At 37.9% G+C, this 23,171-nt stretch overlaps 1 protein-coding gene across 1 annotated transcript; it reads left to right on the forward strand.

Moving 5' to 3' along the window:
• The first annotated feature begins 225 nt into the window (after nt 1-225).
• Nucleotides 226-22,373, forward strand: CHURC1 (churchill domain containing 1). The gene is made up of 4 exons (XM_069082385.1): nt 226-379; nt 12,390-12,525; nt 15,823-15,893; nt 21,950-22,373. The coding sequence occupies exons 1-4, from the start codon at nt 341-343 to the stop codon at nt 22,040-22,042; spliced, it is 339 nt and encodes a 112-aa protein (XP_068938486.1). The 5' UTR covers nt 226-340; the 3' UTR covers nt 22,043-22,373.
• The last annotated feature ends 798 nt before the right edge of the window (nt 22,374-23,171 follow it).

Here is a 23,171-nt window from a genome sequence, read left to right on the forward strand (position 1 = left end):
CATCCATCCATCCATCCATCCATCCATCCATCCATCCATCCATCCATTCATCCGTCCATCCTTCCATCCTTCCATCGTTTCATTCGTCCAATTGTTCAGGAAGCCCCTCGTCTACATCCCCCCTTCCTCCTCATTTCCTAGAGCCCCTAAGCCTATTCTCAGGCTCTACCCTGGAAACCTTCGCTAGGGGGCGAGATTTCCGTTTTTCTCCCACTTTCCGGATCCCCAAGGGACTGTCACTTGGGGCCGCGCCTACGTCAGCCCTCGCTCAGCCCTCGCGAGGTTACGTTATCCCGGAAGTAGCTCGCTGCCGTGACTGAGGGGTGCTGCTGGTACCGTGATGTGTGGGGACTGTGTGGAGAAGGAATACCCAAATCGGGTGAGCTGCAGGACGTGGGGGCTCCCGTGTTCCCCCTGGCCCGGAGCCCCGATAGCTCCGACCCTGTAGATGGGGAAGGAAGGGCTGCCCGAGGTGTGCCGAGCGGCCCCTGGAAGGAAGGCTGCTCGGCCCGGGGGCGGGCTGCCGTCACTGTCTTTGGGCCCCTGCCCTTTGCCCCGCGGTGCGCGGCAGGCGCGGTCCCGCCCCTGGAGCCGAGAGAGGGGCGCCCGGCCCGGGCAGAGCGCGTCCTCCGGCCTCTGTAAAGCTCCTGTGCTTTTACCTTGTCCTTGGAAATCTCCCTTTCCATTTAGCAAGTACTGTAATGTACAGGCTCCCCAGCCTCTTCTAACAACTCATTCAGGTTTTTTTTTTCTAAATCATATTTTATTCAAGAGTGGAACTAGACTTTTCAACAGTTTTCCACTCAATTTCTTTTTTCAATCAACGAAAATCCACCTCCTCTCCCCACCCCTTTTGAGAAAGAAAGACAAAATCCTCCTTACAAACACATGTAGACGAACAGACTAAATCATTGGCCGTGTCCAAAAAACATGTCTCAGTCTGCATTCTGAGTCCATTACCTATCAGGAGGTGGATATGTTTAATCACAAGACCTCTAGATTCCAGGTTGAGACCTATGTGCTTGGCACATAGTAGGCACTATATAAATGCTTAATCCTTTCTTCTTATGATAGAAAATAACCATAGTGACGATCACATTTTCTGCCTCACGGAGTTACTGTGAGGAAAGTGCTTTGTAAGACTTAAAGTAGTGTAAAAGTATGAGTTATTAAAGATGAGGAATGAGGGCGGCTGGGTGGCACGGTGAATAGAACACCGGCTCTGAAATCAGAAAATATGAGGAGTGGTGAGAAATAAAATTTTAAAGCATTGTATTGAAAATGAAAAAAAAATTTTAATCCTTTCACTGTAAATGCCTTATGTGGCAATTTTGTGTGTTTTTTATGCCCATATTTTTTCTATTTAAAGAGATTGCACTAAGAGCGTTCCCTATTTTGAGAAATATTATGTTTGGGCTAGTACAGCACATTCTTAAATGTAGAGGGATACCCAAAGATATTTAAGATCTTATGTGATCTTAGAGCAAAGAACATCAAATAAGTATTCAAAAGACCTGGGTTCTGATCTCATCTCTGCTACTAGTAAATGTGAATTTAGCCAAAACTGCTTCTCAATCTCCTAATATGTAAAATAGGATAATACCTACTTTGCTTACCAGCTGTTTTGTTATGAGAATCAGATGGCATAATGTATAGGAAAGTCCTTTGTAAACTATAAATGGTATCTTTATACAGCTTAAGTAGAAACTTCTCTGGGCTTCAGTTTTTTCAGCTATATCCTTTGAACCTCCTAAGGAACAGACATATTATGCCCTTGAAACAGTTTAGTATTAGCATAAGACAGTATATGATTATGTCCCAAAAAAGGGTGATAGTCAATTCATGCTATAGGAGTTCAGAAAGGGAGATCAATGTGGACCCCTCCTCTTGTAGTCTTTTAGATCTTTGGAGGAGAAAAGAGTATTCTTGGGCAAGGAGCACCTGAGGCGGCAGGGCACAGTGGAAAGAGCACTGGTTCTGGAGCCATAGGGAATAGGTTCATATCTTGACTCTGTCACCGCCTCAGTCAAATATTTATCCTCTATGGGCTTCGGTTTCTTGATCTGTAACATTAAAGCTTCTAGCTTTAAATAAATGATTTTATGACATAACGCAAGCAGAAATCAAGGAGATGGGTGAAGAACTCACATTTCTAGATATTTCCTATTACACTAGCTCATGCACTCTTGTGTCCCAGCCAGACTGGTCTGTGTGCTGTTCCTTATACATGCTAACTCCATTTTCCACTTCTGTAAGCTTTTTACAGGCTGCCCCACCTCATATTTGAAATGCCCTACTTTCTCAACCTTGGGATCAGTGATTGCTTTCAAGATTCAGCTTGTGTGCCTTCCAGAGTTTTTGCTGATTCCCTCTTCTCCCAGCTACTCTGTATCACCAGTGTGTAGCTCAGTACTTTGATTGTACTAGGCATTTTATAAATTGCTTTGAAAAAATCCACTGAGGGGCAGCCAGGTAGCACAGCTAGTAAGAGCACCGGCTCCAGTGTTGAGAACACCTGGAGATCGAATCCCGGGCTCAGATACTCAGCACCACACCCAGAAATAATAACTGGCTGTGTAACCTTGAGCAAGTCACTTAACCCCAATTGCTTTAAAAAAAAAAAAAAACTCCACTGAAGGAGAACCCACTTCCGCCTTAGGCAGCTCATTTTGTATAGGTTTTTTTTTTTGTATAGTTCTAATTGTTTCAAAATTTTCCTTATGCTTGGAGTGGCCAGGTGGCACAGTGAATAGAGCACCGGCCCTGGAGTCAGGATGACCTGAGTTCAAATCCAGCCTCAGACACTTAACAATTACTAGCTGTGCGACCTTGGGCAAGTCACTTAACCCCAATTGCCTCACCTTCCCCCCTCTAAAATTTTTTTTAATTAAAAAAATTTTTTCCTTATGCTTAATCAAAATGTGCTTCTTTGCAATTTTCATTAGCCAACCTGGGTTGTGAGATGTTCAGGGAGGACTAGCACCTCTGGTGTAAGGGCTTTCTGAGCCTTTCTCAGGACTGTGCATCTTTAGTGTCAACCTGGCACTTAACTTTCACCTGTAGCTCCAAGAAACTGTAGCACCCACAACCTGGTAAACCATCTCAGCAGACAGGCTAAATTAGGTGGAGGGTAACAAACAGCCACAAACCCATCAGTGAGTTAGCAGGTGTTTACCCCAAGCAACTTCCCCCAGCAGAATGGGCAGATGAGAACAATTTGTTCCAAAGGCCAGGAAGGCAGCTGGAGGAGGTGCTGTGGAGACATCAAAGACACTGTCATCTGCTACATTTAGGGTCATCACCAGTTGTCCTGACTTTTGTTCTACCACTGGACTTTGATGACTCTGGAAAAAAAGAACAAGACTGATGACTTTGTACAAGTCTTCCTCACTTTAATCCATTTACCCACAAGTCAAGACATCACCCAGTGATGTCACTGGTCCTCTTCGAAAATGAAGGACAAACAATAATAGCAGGTGAAATCTATCTGATTTCCTTACTTTCCAATTCCACTCAGCAGCCATGGAGCAGGAAAGATAATTAGATGCCACCATCTGAGATTGCCCAAAAATATTCAAAGGTAAAGGTAGGGAATGACAAAGTGAGGAGGGTAAGGTATTTTAGAGTACTTGCTAGTAAAACAAAGCAAGCCATGGAGTTGAGGCTGGGCACAGGAGGTATGTAAATAGATTGGGAGATTATGATGTCACAGTACCCAAGATCAAGAGAAGGGTGTAAGGTTAGAGAGAAAGAATGGAGGCCGATAAGGAATTTCAAAGTACTAGATCTTGATAGCTAAGAAAAAGCCATTGAATTTGACAAGTAGGTCATATAAGACTTTCAGTGGCATAGTTTCAAATGAGTAATGAAGGGGTTAAAGAATGTTGAGGAGGGGTGGCTAGGTCGAACAGTGAATAGAGTACCAGGCCGGGAGTCAGGAGAACCTGAGTTCAAATGAGGCCTCAGACACTTAACTTCCCATGTGACCTTTCCTCCCTCCAAAAAGCAAAAATTAAATTAAAAAATAAAGAATGTTGAGGAAATAGAGGCAGCAGATACAAATTGCTCATATGTGATAGATGGTGGGTATTGAAGGAAGAGAAGAAGGAAAGATAGTGGCTTGATGATGGGAATAAGGTGTTGTATCAAGAGAAAGTGTTATTACAAGGGGAAGAAATCAGTAGGGAGGGAAAGATTTAAAAAGTTAGCTAGGAAGGGGATAATGGGTTAGCCTAATGGGGAGTTTCAAATCTAGTATGCATAGGTAGTTGCTAGTTCAGACTGCCCATACATATAATATTTAAATGTTTCTCTTTTGAATATGTAAAATGTCTGGAGGTTTATGGTGCGTGCATTTCATAGACAAGCAACAAATTGGCCTGAATTCAGTGCAGATGGTGATGTATTTACAATGAGTTCTTGAACAGAATCATGAACCAAACATGAGAATGGACGTTATTAGTTTACCAAACCATTTTTTTTTTTTACTGAATTCAGAAACTTTTCTTCCCCTGGAAATTACCCACTAAACTAGTTTGAAACAAAACTGAACCTAATTTTTCTGTTCTCTAAAACTTGTATTAACACATAATTTAGGAATATAAAATCTTTTCCAGAATAATCCAGGATTTTATCCAGTATGCCATTCATGTCCATTCTTTGGTCTAAACTGTTCAGCAGTACAAGAACATTCACTAAAATCTCATTAATTTTAACTAGAGAAGTCAGTCTTAGTTAATGAAAAGTGACTTTACACATAAAAAATATTATAGTTTTATTACTTTTATATTCTCCACATGCAGTAAGTTATATTAGGCTATTATTCAAACTGTAGTCTAATAGAAGTACTTAAGTACTCAAATGTTTTGCTTAAAATTTATTATCAAAGGATCATTTAACAGCTATTTCTTTTGTATATCTTCTAAGAAATTCTGAGAGATTATGATATATAGATGGGAGACAGTTTTTAAAGTGACATTCAAATATTTTTTGGCAGTCAATAAACAAGAACAATAGGGTCTTATATTTGGTGCTTTTAAAAAATCTGTTTTGGGGCAGCCAGGTAGCACAGCGAGTAAGAGCACCAGCCCCAGAGTCAGGATGACCTGGGATTGAATCTGGGCTCAGACACTTAGCACCCACCCAGAAATACCTGGCTGTGTAACCTTGAGCAAGTTACTTAACCCCAGTTGCTTTAAAAAAAAAAAATCTTTTTATAGCGTTGCACTTTGCACTGTCTGTACAGAAAAACTTGCTCAACCAAATAAATTCAGTACAGTTCCCTCTCGGAATTACCACAAATTCCTGAAATTAACTTTACTGTAATATATTGTAAGTTGTATCAGTTCTTAATCACCACATTTTTTCTGGGTCAGGAGTGAGGGACAGACATTTCTCACAGCAGATGCATATACGTATTTTTTCAAATGCCTAGTCACAACTTAACTATATTTCCCAATGATACTTCTTAACATGTTAAAATTTATTTTCAAACCTTATCCACTTATTTCTGGTAACATTTTGAAACTATTGTTGTAGGCTGCCTATTATAGAATTGATGTATTCTTTTCCTCCCAGTATAAAGAAGCTCTGTAATATTGCATATGTAAATCCACATTCTCCGAAGTCTGATGATTGCAACTATTCATCATATAGAGGACTCATTGACAAAGGTCCTTTGTAGCTTATCTTCACTTGCTTTCGGTGATATGGGGCTCAAAAGCCAAGTCTAGAATCTGTATGGTACATTTATAAATTCAACTATTCCAAGCACTCATTTTTTCATAACACAAAAGTTATATTGTATGACTCTTCTCCCATCATGCCAATTCCTGAAGTTTGCATTTTATAAAGAGATCACATTTTGTGATAAGATCACAGGCACCTATATGGTGGCACTGTTAGGAAATAGCATTGAATTAGGAATAAAAAGACCTTGGTTGGAGGAGAGACTTGCTCACTCAGTAACCATGCAACCATGTTATTTAACTTTCTCATCCATGAAATCAGGATAATAATTCTTACTTCCTTGCCAGGGTTATTGTGAGGTTCAGAAGGCTATACATGCAAATGTAAACTGTGAATCACTATACAAATATACTTCAAAAGAACTATGATTTTATTGGTTCCACTTATGTGAAGCACAATCTTTCTATTCCTTAAAAGATTTTCCTCATGAGTTCCTGTCAGCAAAAAAAAAAAAAAATCACCTAGTGATCACTCCTGTGATGAGCCTCTTCAAATTAAACTACAGCTTGACTTGCTAAAACTTGGGTTTCATTGTCATATTCTTACAGAATACAGGGTTACCTCCCTGATCTGAGGAATCATGAGAGTAGAATCTTGGTTCCTAGAGATGTGAGATACTATTCTTGAGGGGAAGCTAGGTGGCACAGTGGCTAGGGTGCCAGCCTGGAGTCAAGAAGACTCGGCTTCCTGAGTTCAAATCTGGCCTCAGACCTCACTAGCTATGGGACTGTGGCAAGTCTCTGCCTCAGTTTCCTCATCTGTAGAATGAGCTGAAGAAAGGAAATGGCAAAGCACTCTAGTATTTTTGCCAAGAAAATCCCAAAAGGGATAACAGGTTTAGACATGATTGAACAGCAACAAAAGTTCTTGCATGATAAATAACAACAAATATAAAATAATTTAAAAAATTATTATTTTTGTATCAACCTATATGTAGTTTTTTGGTCATTTTTATAGTCTCAGAAGTGGAAGGGACCTCAGATGTGAGCAAGTTTGCCAATGCTAATTTTACAGTTGTGGAAACAAACCCAGAAGAAGCTATAACTTGCTTGATACGATGCAGCTATCGTCAAAGCTGGAATTAGAACTTAGTTAGGAGTTGAGTGTTCTTCCCACTGCACCATGCTGTTTTCCAGACCTAGAGAGAAAACTGATCATCATCCCATTCCCATTCCTTCTTTCATGGATCTTCTTCCATGGATGGGCATTTTCTACCTTCTTTTTCCTTTTCTTTTATTATGTTCTAAAATTTGAATCAAATGTCAAGTTTCAACTGAAAATGTGTTCTTTGCTCCAGAGCAGTAACTCAATATGCCTATGATTGAATATGATCCCTTTATATATATAAAATACAAATTTTATAAAACATAATTCACAGGGCTATTGGCATGATTACATTTTCTTGAGGTTGTTAGCAAGAAAATGATGGAGAATATAACCTTTTAATTATTAAAAAGCCTTTGGGGAAAACTTCTCTTGAACCAAATTCCAGAAATATTTTTATGAAGTATTACCACAAATAGCGTTATAGAGAGCAAACAGACTCCATCTATTTTGTATTTGTGTTCTGTCTCGTGGATTATAGGCCTCTTGCTTTCTTCTCCCTATACATTTTCACCTCCAATCTGGAACTTTTAACCCATGGATTATATTTAACTGAGTTGTGATTATATCAAGAACTAAGAGAAGAACTATTTTAAAGTTTAATTGAATACCTTACGCGTACAATTAGAAGGCATGGCAAAGTGAATAATACCCTGGATTTGAGAGTCAGGAAAACCAGGCTTTTTATACTGTATCAGACCTAGACATAGCTATGTCACCCCTGGACAAGTCACTTCACCTCTGTTTACTCTTCTTTAAAGTTACTCAACAAACATTTACTAATTATCTCATAGGTATCAGAAACTTACTGGACAATTGAAATACAAAAAAAAAAACCCAAACCAAAAAAACCCAGCCTACGTCTCCTTATTCTCAAGGAACTTGCATTTGAGAAATGAGGCCTTTATCAGAGATATTTGTTGCAAACATTTCCCCCCAATTTTATGCATTTCTTATAATTTTGGTTGTGTTGGTTTTGTTTTTACAAAATGTTTTTAATTTTATGTAATCAAAATTATCTATCTTACATTTTGTAATGTTCTCTATGTTTTCTTTGGTCCTAAATTCTTCCCTTATCAATAAATCTTTTCCATGCTCTCCTAATTTATTTATGGTATCATCCTTTGTGTAAATCATACACCCATTTTGACCTTATCTTGGTATATGGTATGAAATGTTGATCTGTACCTAGTTTCTACCATGCTGTTTTCCAGTTTTCCCAGTAGTTTTTGTCAAATAATGAGTTTTTGTTCCAAAAGCTTGGTTTATCATATACTGGATTACTGTGGTTCTTTACTATAATGTAATATGTCTCTAATCTATTCCACTAATTTACCACTCTATTTCTTAGCCAGTATCATATTATTTTGATAATAATACAGTTTGAGACCTGGTACAGCTATACCACCTTCCTTCATGTTTTTTTTTTTTTTTGATTCCTTTGATATCCTCGACATTTTGTTCTTCAAGGTGGATTTTGTTGTTATTTTTTCTAGTTCTATAAAATAATTTTTTGGTAGCTTGATTGGTATGGCACTAAATAAATAGATTTAGGTAGAATTGTCATTTTTATTATATCAACTTGGCTTACCCATGAGCAATTAATATTTTTCCAGTTGTTTAGATCTGACTTTATTTGTGTGATTAGTGTTTTGTAGTTGTCTTCATATAATTCTTGGGTTTGTCTTGGCAGGTAGATTTCTAATTATTTTATATTTTCTAGAGTTATTAATTTTTATTTATATCATGTTTTATTTTCCCCCAATTACATGTAAAAACAATTTTTTTAACATTCCTTTTTAAAACTTTGACTCATGTTCCACCTCTTCCAATTAATATAAAAGGTGACTCTGAAGAAATTTTGGAGCTACAGAACCAATAAAATGACACAGAGAAGCTAACCTCTCCCTGAGAACAGCCCGACAGGCTGGCAGGAAGCGGCCAGCACAATGTCTGGGAGCCGACCCCAGACCAGCGTGAGCGGAGGTTTTAGCCTCAGGGCGGGCCTGGCCAGCTGCTGGCTGGAGGGACTTCAGATCACCAGCAGCTGTGGCAGTTTCCAGAATTATCAAGACAGATGGTAAGGACAAAGTGAGAGGTCAGTGCAGTGTGGATTTTAGGATCCAGTAGTTCGGCAGTGTGGTCAGCCTTTGCCCAAGGGGCAAGAAGCCGCTGAGGTACAGCAGCCATGCAGCCGCAGCCAAGTGGCTGCTTCAGCTCCTGGCATGCAGATTGTAGGGTGACCAATCAACCAGTCTGAGAGGTAATTGCTCTTGTTTTAACCTTCTTGGATCTGGATTGTGGTCTAAGGTGAAGGTCCTGGGGTGTGCAACCAGCTTGCCAAAGCATGTGGAGGCTTCAGAGAGGGCACCCAACTAATACCTTCAGTAGCTGAGAAAACCCCAGCATTTGGGACAAAGCTCCCCTGTCTGGTAGCAGAGTCCAACTGTGACAGAAAGACCAAAAGTCAAGTAATTGAGTGGCAACATGAGCAGGCAAAGGAAGCAAAGCAAACAGAGCAACCCAGTTACTTTACACTCCTGTTTTGGGGACAAAAAGGATAAAAGCATGGAACAGGAGGAAGACAGTGAAGTCAGAACTCCTGCACCAAAAGTTTCCAAGAAAAATACGAGCTGGTTACAGGCCATAGAGGACCTTAAGAAGGATTTTGAAAACCAAATAAGAGAAGTGTAGGAAAAATTGGGAAATGAAAAGAGAATGATACAAGAAAATTATGAAATAAGAGTCAATAACTTGACTGAAGAAAATAACACCTTAAAAAATAGACTAACTCAAATGGCAAAAGAGGCTCAAAAAGCCAATGAAGAGAAGAGTGCCTTAAAAAGTTGAATTTACCAGATGGAAAAAGAATCTCAAAAGCTCACTAAAGAGAATCATTCCTTCAGAATTAGATTGGAGCAAATGGAAGCTAGTGACTGTGAGAAATCAAGATACTATTAAACAGATCCAAACAAATGAAGAAATAGAAAGCAATGTGAAATATCTCATTGGGAAAACCACTGACCTGGAAAATAGATCCAGGAGAGATAATTTTAATGATTGGGCTACCTGAAAGCCATGATCAAAGAAAGAACCTAGAAATCATCCTTCAAGAAATTCTCAAGGAAAATTTCCCTGATGTTTTAGAACCAGAGGGCAAAATAGAGGTTAAAAGAATCCACAGATCAACTCCTGAAAAAGATCCCAAAAAGAAAACTTCTAGGAATATTATAGCCAGGTTCTGGAGTTCCCAGAAGAAGGAGAAAATATTACAAGCAGCCAAGAAAAAACAATTTGAATATTGTGGAAACACAATCAGGATAACACAGGATCTGGCAGCTTCTACACTGAGGGATTGAAGGACTTGGAATATATTCTGGAGGTCAAAGGAGCTGGGATTAAAACCAAGAATCACCTACCCAGCAAAACTGAGTGTAATGTTTCAGGGGAAAATATGATCATTCAGTGGAATAGAGGACTTTCAAGCATTCTTGATGAAAAAACCAGAGTTGAATAGAAAATTTGACATTCAGATACAAGAAGCAAGAGAAGCATAAGAAAGTAAACAGGGAAAAGAAATCATAAGGAACTTATCAAAGTTGAACTATTAACATTCCTACATGGAAAAACAATAATTGTAACTTATGAAACTTTTCTCAGTATGAGAATAGTTGAAGGGAATAGAAATGTATATGTTTATATGTGTGTGTGTATACATGCATATATATGTCTGTATAGGAGGGTATATGGGTGTATGAATACATATGTGAAGTGTGTATATATGTGTACAGGTATACATAGAGGCACAGGATCAATTTAATAGGAAAGTGATACTTAAAAGGTGAAATTAAGAGGTGAGAGAGGAATATAATGAGAGGAGATGGGGAGAGACAGATCGGGGCAAACTATCATACAGAAGAGGCAAGGGAAAATGGTTACAATGGAGGGGAAGAATAGGAAGGCTATTGAATCTGGCTTGAGGAGGGAGGGAAATACACACTAAATAGGGGATCTCACCCTCCAGAAGAATGGGGGGAAGGGGATGAGAGGGGGGATGATGGAAGGGAGGGCAGGCTGGGGGGGAGGGAAGTTGGAAGCACCCACTTTTGAAAAGGGACAGGATCAAAGTAGAGAATAGAACAAGTGGGAGGTAGGATAGGAGGGAGGGAAATATAGTCAGTCTTTTACAATATATCCACTATGGAGATGTTTTGCATAGCTACACATGTACTACCTATACTGAATTGCTTATCTTTCCAGTAAGGGTGGGTGACAAGGGAGGAAGGGAATGAATCTGGAATCAAAGTTTTAAAATCAAATGTTTAAATATATATGTATATATATGTATGTACTCTGTTATTAATACTATTTTACATGTAACTGGGAAGTAAGATACATGGGCACTGGGGCATAGAGATCCACCATGCCCTACTGGAAAGTCAGAACGAGTGTGGGAGAGAGCAGATTGGAGGAGGGGGTTTCCAGTGGGACCGCTATTTTGGGGTGGGTAGGAGAAAAAATTTGTAGCTCAAAATCTTGTGGAAATGAATGATGTAAACTAGAAGTTAATACAGCATTTGATTAAAGGAAAAAAATTTTGACTCACAAATTCTCTCCTTTCCTCCCTTATCAGCCCTCCCCCCCCACATTTAGAAGGTAAGCAATTTGATGTAGGTTATACATATGTGGTCATGCAAAACATATTTCCCTGTTAGTCATGTTGTGAAAGAAAACAGACAAAAAAAAACCTCTAGAAAAATAAATAAGGTTAAAAAAGTATGCTTCAATCTGTATTCAGACACCATCAGTTCTTTCTTTGGAGATGGATAACATTTTTCATCATAAGTCCTTCAGAGTTGTCTTAGATCATTGTATTGCTGAGAATAGCTAAGTCATTCATAGCTAATAATCTTACAGTATTGCTGTTACTTTGTATACAGTACATTTCACTTTGCCTCAGCTCATCCAAATCTTCCCAGATTTTTCTGAGAGCATTATGCCCATCATTTCTTATAGCTCAGTAGTACTCCATCACACTCATATAGCACAAATTTGTTTAGCTATTCCCCAGCTGATGGGCATTTTCTCAATTTCTAGTTCTTTGCCACTGATAAACAGCTGCTATAAATATTTTTATACATAGAAGTCCTTTTGTTGTTTTTTATCTCTTTTGAGATATAGACTTAGTGATATTTCTAGGTCAAAAGGTATTCATGTTTTTATAGCCCTTTGGGCATAGTTCCTAATTGTTCTAAAAAAAAAAATGGTTTTTGCCATTCTAATGGACAGCTAATTCTCTGACTTCCAGTTTGATATAGAGAATCTTGTTCCTTTATGGAATGTTGTTTGATACAGTCTTCAAGTAAACTAATTTGGGCTCATGATTTTGTCTAAAAGCCCTGTCTCCATGTTCTTTGAAATTTTTTTCACTAGTAATTTGAAGGTAATATTTCATTCTTTAAATATTATGATATCTAAATGCTATAATACTGCAGATTAAAAAGAATTTATTTTTGTTTTAATTTTTGGTATTTTAGGGTAACACCTGCCTGGAGAATGGATCTTTTTTGTTGAACTACATAGGCTGTGCAATGTGCAACAAACGGGATTTTATGCTGATTGCGAACAAATCCATGAAAGAGGAAGATGGAGAAGAAATAGTTACCTATGATCGTAAGCAGGCTTTGTTTTCTTAATTAGTGACCATTTGTTAGTAGATTTTAGTTTAATTAAGCTGATCTATTATTTAAGTAGAACTTTAGGTTTAAGATTTTGTGTTGCTGTGAAGTGCTTTGTTAAGCTTTTAAGAGGAAAGTACACTAAAAGCCTCATTTTTGTAAAATTGTTAGGAAAAAGCAATAGGAAGTAGGAGAACACAGGACAGAAGAACTTCTTTTGAGTTCTGACTATGACCAGAACTTAAGTCATTTAACCTCCATGAATCTCATTTCCTCACCTATAAAATAGGACTGTTCACCTTCAGGACAAACAGTGCCCTAAATGTTAAAAATAATAATAAGGGTTGCTTTTCCAGTACTTTGTGAAGCCCCTAGTTTATTCTGTAACCTGAAGGTGCCCTAACATCCTTTCCCTGTATCTTGAATCTATACCAAAACAAAAATGCTTTTTTCTCCCTTATCCTGTGTTTTCTAGGTCCTTTAATTTTTAAACTGTATCCTCCTGCCCTGTCCTTAAATCTTTAAACCATAAAGAATTCCTTTTGTCTTCCTCATCCTGTCCTGTCTTTAATCTTTAGCCCCTGTAACCCCTGTAACATCATCATTCTGAAACCTCTGTGTAAACAAAACTCTTCCAAATCTTAGCTTTCTTACTAAGGATGCCCGTGATGCTTTTTCACGTAAAATAAATAGCTCCCATTGGCTAAAAGAGAAGATCTAAGTGAATTCTTTCACACCTGAACCAACTCTCCCAACTCTAAACCTCATCATAAGGAAAGTCGTTTGAAAATTGTACAGAACTATCTAAGTGTGAACTGCTGTTATTATTCAATAGAATGCAAGCTCATCGAGAGTAAAGATTGTTTCATTTTCTTTGTTTTTATATGTCCAGCAAGTAGCAAAATGCCTGGGATATAGTAGATACTTTAATAAATGATGATTTATTGATTCTCCATGAAGGGATTTCCCAAATAATTGAAGCCTTCACAAATATGAGGCAGATTAGAAATTTGCCTGCAGGGTCAAAGTTAAGGGACAGAAAACAAAATATTCATTTACTGTCCCAAGCACACCTTGCCCTTAAAATAGTGGGGCATAATTTTATATATATTAGCCTCAGTTGCAGATTAACTGGTTATGGTGCTATACTGTAGGGTTGATTGCCCCAGGTTGCTGTACTATTTGAGTTCTTATTATATGTCCTTTTTAATTTTTCTGTTACCTTCCTCACTTTTCCTGAACTGTCAGTGGACCTACTTCTAGTAAGATCTCACCTTTGTCTTCTGTCTGTTCTTTCTAATATTCTGTACTTGGGGAAGCCAAATTTTAAAGAAAACCAAATAACTTAGCTTATTACAATTATGTGTAAGGTGAAAAGAAATAGTCACAAAATGAGGGGGCCATAGGGTCTTTCATCTGAGTCAAGTATATGAATTTATTGCATGAATTTTATGACAACTCTTTTTTCTATTCAGACCTTTTGGGGAGGCTTATTTCCAGGTTCTTAATTGTCCTAGATTTTTAAAGTAACCAGATAATTGGAATAAGTGTTGAATTAGTCTCAATAAAGGATTTGGGGTTGGGAGAGGAATGGGTAGCAACCCAGGCAATTGGTAAGATAGCGTGATTTTTTTTAAAGCTCTCCTTTTCCTTTGTGTATCCTTCGAAACCTTTTTTTTTTTTTTAAGCAATCGGGGTTAAGTAACTTGCTCAAGGTTACACGGCCAGTTATTTCTGGGTGTGGTGCTGAGTATCTGAGCCCGGATTTGATCCAGGTCATCCCGACACTGGAACCGGTGCTCTTACTCGCTGAGCCACCTGGCCACCCCTAAGCAATTGGGGTTAAGTAACTTGCTCAAGGTTACACAGCCAGGTGTTTCTGGGTGGGTGCTAAGTGTCTGAGCCTGGGATTTGATCTCCAGGTCTTCTCAACACTGGAGCCCGTGCTCTTACTTGCTGTGCTACCTGGCCGCCCCTCGAAACTTTTTTTTTAACTGTTAAATTCACCTTAAATGTCTGAAGTAAATCATAATTACCAAACCCTCATTCTGATTAATCATTTTTAGTTCTTTGGTAAATGTTTTTAGAAAAGGAAAAAAACATTGCCATATATACAGCAGAACATGAGAGGATTAAATATAAAACAGTCAATTTCCATTTCAAGAAAGCCTGTATATGATAAATGTTACACATTGTTATCAAAGCTACCCAGCTTTTCTTTGTTTCCTTGTAGGTTTTCTTTTGTTATCTGCTGTGTACCTTTTACTTTATTTTTCCCCTCCTCTCTTCCCTAAAGAAGGCTATAATTAAGAGTAAATGTGTGTGTATAAATGTATATATACACACATATACATATATACATAGATATCTATAAAAATATACATATATACACATATATGTAAGATCATACTATGCTTATTTCCATTTGACATCTGTTTATCTGAAGGTGGATAGCTTCTTCCTTCATAGATCCAAGTCTTTCCTTGTTTTTCTAAATCAACAAACTCGTCATTTCCTACACCACAGCAATATTCTAACCCATTCACATCCTATCTAAGAGATTGTCCATTAAAGTTTTTTCCCAGTTTTCGGTTTTATTTATACAATAAAATGTTAATTTACAGTAATTATAATTATCCATTTTATAATTCAACAGTGTTCTTACCTTATAATATAGTTTAATACCATCTCATTTTTGAAAATAAATATCTTTTATACATTTGTGCAAGTACTGAGAGTTTGAAAGTTGCATTTAAATCTGTGTTCAATGTTCAGGGAACTGGATGTGGAATTGGTGCAATCCTTTGACTGCTTTTTGTGTCAAATTATATTGTAATGAAAAACAATGAATGGCACTATTTTCCCTGCTTTGAAGAAAAGTATTTTCCTTCATACTCTGTTTGTCTTTGAAAAAAATTCAGTTGTACATTTTATCTCACTAATAGTTATATTTTTCACAGAGAAAATATTGTGGTTATAATTGTTTCATATATCTTTGTAATATACTTTGCATTGTTTCTAGTAAACCTTATTCATTAAAAAAAAAAACTGTGTTCATTGATTGCCTTATGACTTTGAGTGGGAATTCTATATACTTTCAGGCCACAATTTTAGTTCTTTAATTGTAAAATGGTACAATGGTACATATATGTTTGTAGATATAACAAATTTCCTTATGTGTCCCATAAAATAAATAGAGCTAAGATTCTTTTAAAGCAATTGTCATGTAAAGAGAAAAATGTTACTATTCTAAGACAAATGAAATGTGTCATGTTTCCCATTTGTCTTGCAGATGTATGTAAGAATTGTCATCACATTGTAGCCAGGCATGAGTATACATTCAGTGTCATGGATGAATATCAGGTAAATATGTTAAGTCTTTGGGAAAATTTTTTTTTAATATTCTATAAAAACCTAGATACAGTTCTTATAAGATACTAACAAATAAAATTATAGATTAACAGAACCTGAGGGGACCTTACAAAGCACATATTCTTGAGCTGGAATCTTCTCTATTATCATTCCCAAATGTGATTGTGTAACCTTGTAGCAGCAAGCACCCCAAGCGTCCTCAGGGTTTGCTGCCAATACAGGTTCTTGGATCTGCTTTGATAAAGGAAAGCAACTCAAAATGGATTAACAAGCTTACTTTAATCAGTCAAATATGTATCACTTACCTAGTTCAGGGGAAAGAGGTCAGCACCCCGAACTTCAGAATATACAGACAAAATTATCAAGACAGAAACAGATCAAGTAGACAGATTTCCAAACTGTCCAACCATTACATCCATACCAAACAACATCTGGGTTTCAACATCTGGGTTTCAAAGCCGGGGGGCTCTGGACAACGGCTTTCCAGAGTTTCACCTGATCAAATCACAGAACACTTCTCAAAGGGAACCCCAGAACAAAGCTACACATCAGGGCTTATATAGCCTTCTCCTGGCTCAGAGAATGTAACAACCTTATTGACCCACTGGCCAATCAAAAAGTATCTACTGAAAAACAAGCCTCCCACCCCAGGTTTCAGGTGTATTTTAGCCTAGGGGCAGGGAAGATCTTCCAAATTTACATTCCCATTACAAACCTTCACTTAAAGACCTAAAATGCTAAAGAATTTATCACCTCCTAAGGCTGCCCATTATACTTTTGGACAGCTCTCATTTTTAGTTGTTTACAATAGCTCTTTGTAGCTCCCACCCATTAGTCTTGTTTCAGACTTCTAGGGCCAAGTAAAACCAGCACAGTTCCTTTCTAACATAGCAGCCCTTCAGCTGGTAAAAATTGCTACGTATGTTGTCCACCTTGAGTCTACTCTTCTCCATACTTTCTTCTGTCTAATCTTCTTAAAACTTCATTTTAAGTCTTATCAACATCCTGGTCATCCTTCTCTAAGTACTCTTCAGTTTAACAATGACTTTTCTAAGATATGGTGTCCAGACCTAAACTAAGCAGATTGGAGCAGGATATAATCTCCCTCATTCTAGACATGACATTTATGTTAATGCAGATAAGGACAAAATAGCTTTTTTAGTTGCTATATTTAGTTGCTACCAAAAGTTTTTAGTTCCCTAAGCCCCCAGGATCCTTTTTTTTATGAACTATTATTTAGCCATTCCCCTCTCCCTTGATAGTTGTGTCATTGATTTGTTTTCTATTTGTGTTGGATTTAACATTTATCCATATTAAACTTCATCTTATTATATTTTACCCGTTCTAACCTGTCGAGATCTTTTGGTTTCCCAGTCTTGTCATCCAACTTGGTAGCTCTTCTTACCAGCATCGTGTCTACAAACTTTATATGAATGCCATCTAAGCCTTCATCCAAGGCATTTATTCATGGGTTCTTAAACTGGGGTCTTTGAATTTGGATGAAAAAAATTACATCTTTATTTTCACTAATCTTCAACTGAGATATATAATTTCTTCCAGTTATTTAAAATATTATTCTGAGGAGTCCATAGTCTTTGCCTGACTGCCAACCCTGAGATAAACTTTAAAAAGAAAACATCTCTTCCTACCTGCATCTTTATGTCTTAAGTTTAGAGGAGAACTCCGGATGTGAATGAATATGTGCAAAGCCATTCCCATTGGAAAGGCAAGTCAAAGTATATGCCCTGCTGTTCATGGGCCAGGATTGCTATATTTAAAGAATATTACATTATGAAGGATATTACATTATGCCTGTTTATGTGACTATTAATGTACCTTTTTAAAAATTGTCTAGCTATCATGGGCAATTATTGTAGTTGTAGTATTGACACCTGCATAGCCATAGGGATATTATTGTTTCTGCATGTCAAACCTGAGGTTGTGATAAAGAAGCAACTGAAGAAGGCATATAGTGTTGAGCAGCCCTACAGCCTTATTTCTAGTAAAAGCAAGATAGGAATTTTCATAACCTGACATTTACAGCTAAATAAGCAAAAACCAGTGTCTTATTTTTGGAACAAGTGTTAGGCTTAAATTAGGTCCAGAAAAGCAGAATTGCCTTGTTAGAAAACCGTGTATGTGAAAACCTATAAAATAGTGCTCATACTTAGAACCTTAGTGTCATCTTACAGAATTACAGAATTTTGGAGTTAGGAGGCACTTCACTTCCCATCTGATCCACTCATATTCAAAAAGGAACTGCCACTACCACATGCCTGAGAAGTGATTGTCCTTCCTTTGCTGGAAGACCTCCAAGATTGGGGAACCTGCTACTTTCAGAGTAGTCCATTCTGATTTTGAACAGCTATAACTGTTAAGAAGTTTTTCCTGACACTAAGTCTAAATTTGCCCCTTTGCAGCTTTCACCTGTTCTCCTATGTCTACCCTGTAGTACTAAACAGAACAGACTAATCTTTCTTCCTTGTGACTGCCCTTCAAATATCTGAAGACAGTTATCTTATTGTCACTGGAAAGAATGCTGTCTTTTGGGGAGGCTAGGTGGCTCAGTGAATAGAGCACTGGCCCTGGAGTCAGGAGGACCTGAGTTCAAATTTGGCCTCAGACACTTGACACACTTACTAGCCGTGTGACTTTGGGTAAGTCATTTAACCCCAATTGCCCTTCAAAAAGCAAGAATGCTGTCTTTGGAGTCAAAGGACTTGGTTCAAATCCTGCCTCTTCTACTACTACTACTACTACCACCACCACCATGACTACTACTACTACTACCACCACTACTACCTCTACAACCTTAGACATTAGGAAAATCTCAACCTTTCTGGGCCTCAATTTTCTCATCTGTAAAATGAGCCCCTATACAAATCTGTAAAAATGATCTCCAGGGTCTCTTCCAGCTCTAAAATGAAGATCATATATTCCCCATTTTGTGTACTAGAATTTTATTTTTATAGAATGTTGATCATTATATTATATTAAATTATAGAAATTTGATTTGGGTGGTTTTTCAATACTACATAAAGCCAGCTTACTGATAGAAGGACTTATATTTGTTCAATTTTCAGACCCAAAACAAGTCCTAGAATTTTTGCTCTGAATTACTATTCTAGTCCTTCACAATAGTTCCATTCTCCAAATTTCTTTTGCAATATCAGTATCTCATTTTTTTCTTAGTTATTTCACATGCATTTAAAAATACACTTTGTTTATAAGCTTCTTAAGGGCAGGAAGAATATTTTTTCATTTTATGTCACCTACAGCATCATTGATACCTAATAAACATTTATTGGTGGATTGTGATTAACTGGTTGAATGTAACCTCAATTGTTTCCACAAGTTCAGTCAAGCTCCAAAGGAGCAGCTCTCTCTCTGACTTCCTTGTTTCTTTCAATGACATTTACCTACCCAGCCACCCATGCTTTCACACTTCCAACATCTGATCAAATTCTAGATCCTGTTGATTCTGACTCTACAATATATCTCCCATCTAAGGTGATTAAAAAGTGCCAAGAGACATAGTTTCTGTGTAATTTAATCATTTTATTAATAAGGTCAGCACATTTATTAATAAAAGGATCATCATTTGGTCATTGTGCCACTGGGATCAGGGCTTATATGTTCTTTTGGAAGAGGAGTGGCAGTGAACTCTGGTTAACAATTAATGAGAAAATAATAAAAATAAAAATAAAGAAAGAATATTATAGTGAGGGGCTGTAATGGGAATGGGAATTTGAAGATCTTCCCTGCCCCTTACTAGACCTAGGGGGGAGTTTGAACCTCCCCTGCTGTGAAAATAAACTCTTCCCCCTGATGGGCTGAATGTAGTCACATGGAGCCTGTGGTGGGAGGAGTTTGCTGAAGAGAAGCAGAACTCACAGAGAAGCTGGTAGAGAGTGAGTCAAACAGTTGGAGACACTTAGGGACAAAGGAGCTTAGGCAAAGAGATAGAGTTTTGTGAGTAAATATTGATCTTGTATTGGTTTGTGGGAAGGCTAAAGGATGCTGTGGCTGTCAGAGTTATTATGGCTTCTGAATATTGTTGGTACTATGATGGAATTGGCTTATTGGTTTTAGGATTCAGTTTTCTGGTGTCTAAATAAATCCTTCAGCTTTATCCTCTATCTGGAGAGTCTGGCAAATTTTGTGATCGAATGTCATGTGATATAATCATCGTCTTTATCGTGATAGTGGGCACTGTAAATATTGCATTGGTGCAACAGGGGCTAAGAGTGACATCATGTCACACTTGGACCTAGAGACATAACTGTACCCACACTATCCCCCAGCCTTGGGCAATCTATTAAAAAAAGTTCCTGTCCCTCCAAAGCCTGAGCAGAACACAATGGCTACTCCACCTAGGTGGGATCGTTTGTGGTTTTTTTTTTTTAAGCTGAGGCAGTTGGGGTTAAGTGACTTGCCCAGGGTCTCATAGTTAGTGTTAAGTGTCTGAGGCCAGATTTGAACTCAGGTCCTCCTGACTTCAGGGCCAGTGCTCTATCCACTGCACCACCTAACTGTTCCAACATAAGTGGGATCTTGAACAAGAAAGCTAGTCTAATCTCATTACCAGCAATGTCCTTCAGGAAACTGAACTGAAACTGAAATCAGGAGTTTAGAAAAAGAGGGGAACTCTGGATCTCCTCAAATTGGTTATTAATTTGGTTAATTAATTAGTATTGGTTATTAATAATCTTATATCAGTACCTTTGTTTCTGTTCCCTCTGAACATCACCCTATATAAGGACCTTTTACCTGAAGTATTGTAATAACTTTCTGACTAGTTGCCCACTTTCAGACTCTTCCTTCTGTGGTCTGTCCTTTATACCACTACTAGATTCATCCTTTTTATATACAAAGCTAGTAGTGTCCATCTTGTACTCAAAACCCTGCAAGGGACCCTTCCTAAAGAAAGTTCATACGCCTTAACTCTGAATTAGAGGCTCTTCACAGTCTACCTCCATACTACCTCTCCAGCCTTTCTTCTAATGTGCTTCTACATGCTTTAGCCAAACTAGATTACTTAGTGTTTTGCAGATGTCTAGTGCTTTCTGCCCTTGCTTTCGAACACATAGAATACCTTTCTCTCCTTCTGTCTCTGCCTTTTGAAATTCAGCCCATCCTTGTTCATCTCAAACATCACATCCTCTATAAAATGTTTTTTATAGAGAACACTCTGCCCTCACTCAGAAATTGTTTTCCTTCCTCTGACCTCGACAAGCATCCACCTCCTGGCTTCCTTCAAGTTTCAGCTAAAATTCCACCTTCCACAAAAAAGCCTTTCCTTGCTGCCACCTCTTGACGCTAATGCCCTCTTCTAAGATCACTCCCATTTCATCCTACATGTAACTTCTTTATGTGTACAGTTGTTTACATGTTATCTCCCTTATTAGATTGTGAACCCCTTGCAGGCAGCGGCTGTTTTTTTCTTTTCATTGTATCCCCAGTATACAGCACAGTGCTTGGCACATAGTAATTACTTAATAGATTCTTCTTGGCTTGACTTTGCTTTATATCTCTTTTATGCATCATATTCTGCATATTCTATTTTACATATGTTTTATTTCTCTTACCATATTGCACATTTCATGAAGCCAAGAAGCCTAATATTTATCTTTAAAGCTCCCCTAGCACCTTGTTCTCTGTAAATGATACATGTAAATGTAAATAGTAAATGATAAATATTTACAGGTTGAATTGAAAAACCGAAAGGTCCCGAGCTCAAATCTGGATTCTCATTCTCCGCTCAACCCCTCACACCAATTTAATCATTTATATATAATTTGTTGAGCCCAACATAAAGCTCTCTGCTTTGAGGTAATGAATGGAGCTTCAGACTATTTCCTTTGTATGAAAGGCTCTGGAGATAGGTGTGGCATAAAATAAAGCAGTGCTGATGTTTTTGGAAGAAACTGATGTAGAAAGCATATTTATGCCAGTTTGTAGGTAAAAGCTCTTACAAAATAGAATCAAAGCTACCAAGTGAGGCTCTGGGTGTCCCAAGGGTAAATATGCATTTTGTCTTGTTCTAGGAATATACCATGCTGTGTCTGCTGTGTGGCAAAGCAGAAGATTCTATCAGCATCCTCCCTGATGACCCCCGACAGATGGCTCCATTGTTCTGAAAATCCTGCCACAGTTTTACTGTAGCAGCATCACTGTGCTGGTTTAGAATGCTTGATAGTTTCATATTTTGTCTTCAGTTCAAATGGTTTGCTTGCTTCTCAAAGTTTGGAATTGGCTATGCTGAAAGAAAAAAAATATTCCAAGGAGGCACTCTTCCCTGGAGCTGAGCCCTAGCAGAGCCTCCTGCTGACATGAGTCAGAATGGACTAGCAGCTGCATGTCTCTGGAAGAAATAAAATGACTTAAATTGCCCCAACAAGTATATCTGTAGAGGAGGAATGAAATGTCTCTCCTTGTGTAATGGAATAAACACTGATCTACAAATCAGAAGATGTGTCATAGGCTTATCCACTAAGATGAACTAGAATCACTTCTCTGGGCCCCAATTTTCTCATCTGTAAAATAGAAATGAAAGCTCTTGTTCTACCTACTGTATAGTATTATGCAAGTTGTGAAATTATGTATGTGATAGTCTGAAAACTGTAAAAGCATTCTACAGATCATGGGTTTGGAATCAAGGGTCCTGGGTCTGTATCTAATTCTGCTACTTTACTTTGGGCAGCTCAGTTGATCTCTCTAGACCCCAATTTCTTCATCTGTAAAATGAGGTCCTTTCTAAATCTTTGATCATATGATCTCTCTTATACATCTTAAAACTTACATATATGAAAGACTTGGTAATACCAAACCAGACCTTTTAAGATTTAGAGGTGAGGAAAGAAAGCAGTAAACTGATAGTACCAGGGAGAAAACTGCATTGTGCAGTGTCTGTCTCCCTTTCAGCAGTCTTCTATAAGCATGAAGTAAATCTCTGGTGAGTTTGGGAGGTTTCAAATCCCAGTGACAACACTCATGGGAATCCTGTAACTAGATAGTAACCAGCTGTTGTTTTATTCTTGGAAAATGTTTGCACTTTCTTGCATACCTATATCTGACCCAAGTGTTGCTGCCACATGATAACATTAGTCCTTGGTAGGAGAGAAAGTTCTCCATTAAACCCAGCAAGGCATTTAAAAAAAAAAAACTTTGTAGATCAAAACCAGGGCTATTAAAGACACTGACTGTTTAGAACTTTTCATTGTGCTCAAATTAGCTATTCTAGGCTTAAGAGGAAGATATTCTTCACTT

This window comes from Petaurus breviceps, unplaced genomic scaffold (assembly GCF_028583685.1).
Source record: "Petaurus breviceps papuanus isolate PSGF00001 unplaced genomic scaffold, PetGlider_PUasm1.0 164, whole genome shotgun sequence".
In the NCBI taxonomy this organism is placed as follows: domain Eukaryota; kingdom Metazoa; phylum Chordata; class Mammalia; order Diprotodontia; family Petauridae; genus Petaurus; species Petaurus breviceps.